Source organism: Carex rostrata, chromosome 18 (assembly GCF_964058835.1).
Source record: "Carex rostrata chromosome 18, lpCarRost1.2, whole genome shotgun sequence".
Taxonomy (NCBI): domain Eukaryota; kingdom Viridiplantae; phylum Streptophyta; class Magnoliopsida; order Poales; family Cyperaceae; genus Carex; species Carex rostrata.
In genome coordinates, this window is record NC_135935.1 from 8,481,074 (window position 1) to 8,488,875 (window position 7,802).

The window sequence follows — 7,802 nt, forward strand, 5'->3', positions numbered from 1 at the left end:
GAGAACAATTAATTCATTGGTTTTTTAAGAGAGTCAGAGGTTGACTATATATATATTGACAAAATTGTGTTTCTTTATCTTTTACTTTTTGCTTCTCTTTTTTTTTTCTGAAAAAAAGCTTGTTCTTATCTTTTCTTATTTTCGGAACCAAAGAAAAATTGCAAATGCATGCGTGCTTCATGCTTGCAAGATAAATATACCAAGAAATGGGAATGAAGTCATCTAAACCAGTCTGTCACCAAAGCAGAAGCATATACTAATAAAAAAGAGGAGAAGAAAACAAAAAAGAAAGAGAAAAAAAAAAGATAGATAAAAATGTTGAGCATTCATGCGGCGGCTCCACCTTTCGCATCAGCATCAGCACAATACCGCTTCCCCCACTACTTAAGCAGAGAACAGAGGGGAGTTAAATGCACTATAGATCATTATGCGGAGCGCTCCGCCACCTATGATGCACCTAGTCTAGAAAAGGAAGCAGGGAGTGGAACTGTTACACATGAAACACTTGGTGAGAAGATGAGGTTTGGAGGCTTTGAAGGGGATGAATTGGTGTATAAAGAGCGCTTCGTTGTGAGGGGCTCTCAAGTTGGTGTCAACAAAACTGCCAATATAGAGGCCATTGCTAGTTTGTTGCAGGTAATTTGTGTTTGATTTGCAAGTACAGTAATCATAATTAACAAAACTTTGCATCTTTGTTAATTTAAGATAATTACACTATGTCAAAACGGGCTAATGCAATCAGAGCAACATATACGGTTGGATCAGTACGTATCCTTCGAAGTTCTATATCTTCCTTTATGAGGAACACGATTTTCTTTCTGATATAAATTCTGTATACACACAAACACACACAAAAGTATTTTTAATAACTTGTACATATGCATGAAAAAGGAAACGAGTTGCAACCGTGCTCAAAGATTGGGATGGTCGACAGATGGATTTCCAACTCCACCAACTATGCGAAAGCGCCGCCTCATTTGGGTCACTTCCCGTGTTTATATCGAGATGTACAAGTATCCTGCCCGGTATATATGTTATCGTTAATACACAATCTCTTAAGCTACAGGTTTTGTGCATTCTACAAATATATTGAGGAAGCCATCACAATTTGAAAAGAAAACAATGGGGAAATTTTAGTATTTTTCTCCAGCATATTTATATATATATATATATATAATGTGCTTAATTCCATAATTGAAGTACAAAATATTAGTTCTTTAATTGCTAAAGTTTTATAATTAATAACCTCCTATTTATTTGTATCTTTGAGAATTTGTATACCAGGGATGAAGTGGTGGAAATAGAACATTGGTCTGAACTGGATGGGAGAATTGCAGCAAGGCTTGATTTCATTATAAGGAATTTATCTACCAGTGAGGTGATTGGCCGATCGACAAGGTTATTTTCATGTTTCTTCTTCTTGACCATTTTTTATATAAACTATGTAAATAACGAATCGGATTTAAATATCTAATCGGGTATTAGATTAAAAAAAACAAGAGTGAGTCTATGGTACTATGCATATTACGATTTGGCACCGTGCTACGGCTCTATATTCGAGTTTTCTAATCCTAACGGTCGATCCGAACCGTTCATCTTGTTCTCCATATTAATATGTGTTTGGAGACCAAATTTTACATTTTTTGAAATTTTTTTACTATTTTTTTAGATTTATTGAAAATCACTGTTTTTGGATGGTCCAGAATTTTCAAGTGATTTTCTAAATATCTAAAAAAATAGTAAAAAAATTTCAAAAAATATAAAATTTGGTCACCAAACACATATTAATATGGAGAACAAGATGAACAGTTCGGATCGACCGTTAGGATTTGAAAACTCGAATATAGAGCCGTAGCACGGTAACAGCCCGTGATATGCATAGTACCATAGACTCACTCAAATAACAATGCTCCAACTTATAATTACTCATACTCTGACTTCTAATTCTAATTACAAATCAGAATTAAAGAAATTTATTCTAATTTTAACCTTAAATTTAATCCTAATACAAATTAGAATTCCAGAGGGGATAAATATTCTGAGGGGAAAGGAGGGGAGAAGTACCTACTGCGTACGGTACCTCATCACCAATCTGATACGTACAGGGCATTATCTCCTGGCTAATATTTTTATCAATACTGATTCTAAGTGACATGGTCGATAACATTATTAATTAACTACAAAATATATGAGTTTCTTTTGCAGATTAGCTAATTGATGAACAGATAAAAATGTGTGCTCTTATAATTTCTTATGTATATGAACTGAGTATAGATCAACTTAACTTGTAAAAGAGTCGACGTTATATTTAAGGAATTTGGGATAGTGTTAATTAACTACCCAGTATATAAGTGACATGGTCGATAACATTATTAATAATTAATGTAATATAATCATTTATAATGTGTTTATTATTTGTGTGATTGTTTTTTTGATATATATTTTTTTATTTTGGGTTGTATAGCAAGTGGTTGATGATGAACCAAGACACTCGGAAGCAACAGAAAATTAGTGGCGAAGTGATAGATGAGTATCTTGCCATATGCAAAAAATCTCCTAGGTATGTCAACTAGCTCGAAGCTCAGTTATATACTTAACCAACTTTTGGCGCTTATTAGTTTGTCTAGCTACAGCCATTAATTATTTGTTATATAAATAATTGACTGATTTATAGTGATGGCTTAATTACTACTACGTACTCTTTTCATCATTTCATTATACTGAAAAACTAAACAATATCTCAAGATAATTTTGCACTCTTATATATGCATAAGTACTAATTAATAAAGTAAAATTCTCACATTTGACAGGTTAGCATTTCCAGAGAAGAATAATCGAAGTTTGAGGAAAATACCTATGCTCAATGAACCAGCGGAATACTCTCAACTTGGACTTATGGTACTGAATTCTATCCTAATTTCTTTTTAATTACTTTGTATTATACACCTTCACCTTGAGTAAGCATATTATTTTTTTCTTAAAATATGTCTTATTGATTCATTAGTTGCCATAAGCATTCTCTATGCACATGGATGCTGCACCAAACTAGCTAATAATAATAATATATATATATATACACAAATCTTAATTGATCGAGTTATTTAGAACCTACTAATTGTTGATATTTTGTATTTACCATTGCAAATTAACCAATTATAAATAAGGAACATTTTTTTTTCAAAGCAAAGAAAAAAAAGCAAAAGAATGTTTGTATGTCATTATTTAAAGAAGATTACCTGTATAAACTAGCTAGTAGGATGATCCTTGAAATGTTTTAGATTTGAGATCTGAATATTTTCTAAAATTTATTGTTAATGCTACAACCAAGAAGAGCAGATCTTGATATGAACAAACATGTCAACAATATAACGTACTACAGTTGGCTTCTTCAGGTTTTCCTCTTAAAATAAATATTTATTTTAGAATAGTCTTTTGCCTTCCTATCAAAAGTTTAATTTCTGAACAAGAAAGATGTTTTCTCATGAAACATTTTCTTAATGAAATTGAAAATATTGCCAATGCATGATTCTCTCTCTCTCTCTCTCTCTCTCTCTCTCTCTAAATATATATGATTGTATGGTTGAATTTGACACCAAGTTCATGTTTTATATATTTAACAAAATGATCCTCATCATGATCAGAGTATCCCTCAAGATATAGTAGATACGCATGAGTTAGAAGCTATTACAATTGACTATCGACGTGAATGCCAGTATAGCGACACCATCGACTCTCTAGCCAGCACTGAGGTTGAGATAGAATCCGTAAATTCGTTATCAAATTTAAAGCTGAACTCAGGAGGTTGCCACCAGTTCCTCCATTTACTCAAAATTTCTGGCAAGGATCAAGAAATAAGCCGGGGCCATACTATCTGGAGAAAGATGGATAAATGGTACACAAACGGGGATTACTGATTGCTTTTATTTCTTTCCTTTTTATATGTATCTGGGTTCAGCTTATAGTTTTGTATTATTATTGGTTTGGTTACGATTTTATTAAAAACAATAATAGAGGAAAAATATTTTCTTGTATTTTTATTGTCACTGTGAATTCCTATAGTGACATTTTGAAAGAATATATGTTTATTTACAGGTAATCTTTAATTTCATAGAGAGAAAAGTAATATGAATTTATTTGTATTTTCTTAAGAAAATAAAGGTAGTGCTTTCTTCAAATCAACTTGCGACTATATATATTGTAATAGCTAATTTTTGTGGTGAATGTATAATTTATGTGATATTTATTAGTTTATCTCTATTATATTATTAAGCACGTTGGGTGTCCGATCCGCCAACGGCTACGATTGAGAGATGAAACTTCGGATTTGATCTCAGCTCTCCAATTACATATTTTGTCTTCTTTTGATTAAATGCATCTGTTTTATGTATAGAAGTCTAAATTTAGTTAAAAACATACCCACCACATATGCTGCCACACGATACGTTACAATTAAAATTGAATAAATTCTGAAATTTAGCGATATATTTATTCGTTTCCTTATTTTTTTTGTTTCCATATTTCTCCTCTTCAATTGAGAAGACTCCACCTTCCATTTTCTTATTTATTATTTTCTTACTTCTTTGTTTCTATACAGATCACAATGAAAATCATTTTTTTTTATTTCCTTATTTCTCTTTCTTTGTTTCTATAGATATTGGTGTGGACAATTTAGAATATATTTCCGATATATAATATATCAATGTGTGTGTGTGTGTTCTAAATTGGAAACAAAGAAGAATATAAATTGGAACGTGTGTGTGCATATATATTTTTCTTATAATATGTGTGTGTGTATATATATCCTATACATACACATGATAACACTTTTTATTTATGTTTTTTGATATCATATTATATGTTGATATTGAATTGTTGTATGAGATTTGATATTAGATTCGAATAGAGCTATTATTTGATATCATTGGTACTTAAAAATAAAAAATTATCACATCATTAAATTGTTATCAGAGATCACGATTAAAGTTAATTAAAAATACAAAATCATATAAATTTTCTATTAACATGTGTTTTAATTTTTAGATAATTATTATTTTCATTGATATATTTGTTTCTTATAATATGTCCCCATTGCAACGCACGGGTATGATACTAATAATTTATTTATATGTATTGAATAGTTCAATAGCTTAGGTTACACTAGTGGAAAAACTGGAATATATTAGGATCAGAATTTAACCGATTTTGATCCGGACGATACTAATATAAAACTAATTTGGATCGATTAAACAACCGATCCTAAAAGTTTGAATTAGGATCGGTTATTTAAATTAACCGATCCTAATAGTACCATTAGGATAGGTTGTTACAAATAACCGATCCTAATGACCAACTACTAGGATCGATTATTTCAAATAACCGATCCTAAGAGTACCATTAGGATCGGTTATTTAACCGATCCTAATTCCTTCTTCTTTTTTTTTTTTTTTTTGCAGAACCAATATTTTGTGAATCTAGATATAATGCATTACATATTATAACAAGAAATTTAAATCCAAAAAATTAATATTACATATCAGGATAAAAAGATATTACTCAGGATCATTATCAAATAAACCACCAATATTTCATAGCACAACCATAAAAAATCACTTAGCAACGGAATTTATATTAGGCAATAATCGATCATCCATAAAAAATATTTAAAAAGATTTACATATTATAACAACAAAAAACAAATATCAAAAATCTTAGAACGAGGGATTCCTCACGCCATACTAGCAATTGATTAGATTCACTGTCCCTGTTTATGTACCAGTGATACGGTTTCAACAAGCACCAACTGGTTTCAAGTACCGACTGATCCTTACGACTACCACATCTAGCAGTGAAAAAATAAACCAATTACCACATCAAATTATCATATAAATAAACCAATTACCACATCAAGTTGTCATATAAATAAACCAATTACCACATCTAGCAGTGAAAAAATTAAGAAGTCACTCACATTCATCGCTTCGACAAAAAAGTACAAGTATGCAACAAAAATTATACCTTCAAAGAGATTTGTTGTATTTCTCCGCATGAATTGTACCTCAGGAGCAGAAACTCTATTCCTGTAACCGTTCATGGTTAATGAAAGTAAGGGGCGTGACCCTACTCTTTTTATCAAAAAAAATTGTACCTCAGGAGCAACATAATTTGGAGTACCACATGCTGTATGCAGCATTCCATTCTATTGCAAAAATTAAAAATTAGTTTCACAAAATTTGATAACACTACAGTGTTGAAACATTATCTAAGTTGATTAGATAGTGCTTACTTGGACTTGTGGTGCAAAAGCGCTTAGGCCAAAGCATGAAACTTTAAGAACACCATAGGAATCTAGAAATTGAGTGAAAAATATTTTGAGCACAATTCATTATATAAATTTGAAGGATTTAATTGGATCTTGCAATTTTATCAAAGAGTTCCCCACCATCAACATAATCATGAATAATATATATCTTAGTCTTGCTAGCCAAAACCTGAAATATCAAACACACGTGTTAGTTAATTAATTCATCACATTAAATCTCAATTTGAAAGAAGGGAAATTGGATGTTATTTAATCTGAGGGCTAGCTTAGAAATAAATTAAGAGAGATTTAGACCTCATGCAGCTGAACAACATTAGGATGCTTGATGAGCTTCATAGTAGACTCAAGTATACAAATCAAAGAATTTCTGGTAATACAATGGGCCTTAGTGCCTTTTTCTCAAAAAACAAAATAATAATAATAAATAACAGAGGGAGAACTATCAGAACCGTAATTACCTCATAAGTTAGTAAATATTCAAATAAATTAGATGTATTCCTCAGAATGGTACTCTTAAGGTGTTCTCATTCTCTTATTTGTTGATTCAATGTTACTAAATTGGTTGTTGGTTCAAAACCGTTACCGCTATTTCTTTCGTAGATAATTCAGCTTCACATGTGGTCATTCGTTTCTAATTTGCCACAATTTAGATACACGAAAAAGTCGCATAATAACTGATTTAGATGGTTAACAACTGCAATTAATTGATAAATTTGTGGCATAGATGCAAAGAAGCTAAAGGAACTGGCACAGAAGGGGTTACCATGGTTACCCTATAATTGCTTCTAGAAAATGGAATTGGCACAGAGGCGGCCGGCTAGGGTTAGCGGCAATGGCAGGCACAGGTTGATAGGCGGGCTGAGTGACTGGTGGAGCAGTCGTGTGGAGGCGGGGCTGACGAAGCAGAGGTGGTGGTTCTTCCCTTCGCGCAGCACAGGCGTAGGCGAAGCTCTCCTCGCACAGGGTTTTTTTCCCTTTTCTTTTCCTTCGTGTAGGAGCTAGCGGAGATGTTGTTGTTTTTTTTTTCCTTTTTTTCTCAGGGGTTATTTGGGTATGTTATTGGGTTTGAGAGACAGAGAGAGAGAGAGAAACACGGAGGAGAGGGAGAGAAAGAGAGAGGCCGGGATGAGTTGAGACTCAAAAACACGGAGGAGAGGGAGAGAGAGACCGGGATGAAACTCAATTTTTTTAGTTAAGCACAGAGACGCAAAACAAAATAAACCCTAGCATCAAATAAACTATTAGAATCGGTTATTTTAAAGAACCAATTCTAATTTGATATCATTAGAATCGGTTCTTTATAATAACCGATCCTAATAGTATTAGAATATAGTGCATAAATTAGGATCGGTTCTTTAAAATAACCGATTCTAATAGTATTCGGATCAGTTATTATAATGAACTGATTCTAATGGTGCCAAATTAGGATTGGATCTTTAAAATAACTGATCTTAATACTATTAGGATCGGTGTTTTATAATGA

General features: G+C 32.0%; 2 protein-coding genes across 8 annotated transcripts; one reads left to right on the forward strand and one right to left on the reverse strand.

Annotated features, from left to right (window-relative positions):
- Positions 1–476: 476 nt before the first annotated feature.
- Positions 477–3,013, forward strand: LOC144569826 (oleoyl-acyl carrier protein thioesterase 1, chloroplastic-like). The gene is made up of 6 exons (XM_078320301.1): positions 477–636; positions 892–1,025; positions 1,285–1,398; positions 2,465–2,560; positions 2,811–2,898; positions 3,005–3,013. The coding sequence occupies exons 1-6, from the start codon at positions 517–519 to the stop codon at positions 3,011–3,013; spliced, it is 561 nt and encodes a 186-aa protein (XP_078176427.1). The 5' UTR covers positions 477–516.
- A 2,586-nt stretch (positions 3,014–5,599) lies between these two features.
- Positions 5,600–7,484, reverse strand: LOC144569580 (CBL-interacting protein kinase 9-like). Of its 7 annotated transcripts, none has more exons than XR_013516096.1 (6): positions 7,092–7,484; positions 6,440–6,488; positions 6,284–6,345; positions 6,146–6,196; positions 6,016–6,077; positions 5,600–5,839 (listed from the first exon to the last, which is right to left on the reverse strand). XR_013516096.1 is itself a non-coding variant. In XM_078320021.1 (6 exons), the coding sequence occupies exons 2-6, from the start codon at positions 6,653–6,655 to the stop codon at positions 5,912–5,914; spliced, it is 348 nt and encodes a 115-aa protein (XP_078176147.1). In that variant the 5' UTR covers positions 6,656–6,686; positions 7,092–7,484; the 3' UTR covers positions 5,600–5,911. The 7 variants fall into 7 exon arrangements, 3 of the variants coding, with proteins under 3 accessions (XP_078176147.1, XP_078176145.1, XP_078176148.1); XR_013516095.1 differs by having other exon boundaries at positions 7,083–7,484; XM_078320021.1 differs by adding an exon at positions 6,614–6,686 and having other exon boundaries at positions 5,600–6,055.
- Positions 7,485–7,802: the final 318 nt, after the last annotated feature.

Coding starts and splice junctions, on each gene's coding strand:
- LOC144569826 (XM_078320301.1), top strand. CDS start 517: ATGAGGTTTGGAGGCTTTGAAGGGGATGAATTGGTGTATAAAGAGCGC. Junction 1,399..2,464: donor GTGATTGGCCGATCGACAAG/GTTATTTTCATG, acceptor TGGGTTGTATAG/CAAGTGGTTGATGATGAACC. Junction 2,561..2,810: donor ATATGCAAAAAATCTCCTAG/GTATGTCAACTA, acceptor CACATTTGACAG/GTTAGCATTTCCAGAGAAGA.
- LOC144569580 (XM_078320021.1), bottom strand. CDS start 6,655: ATGAAGCTCATCAAGCATCCTAATGTTGTTCAGCTGCATGAG. Junction 6,197..6,283: donor CTTTTGCACCACAAGTCCAA/GTAAGCACTATC, acceptor TTTTTGCAATAG/AATGGAATGCTGCATACAGC. Junction 6,056..6,145: donor CAAATTATGTTGCTCCTGAG/GTACAATTTTTT, acceptor TCTGCTCCTGAG/GTACAATTCATGCGGAGAAA.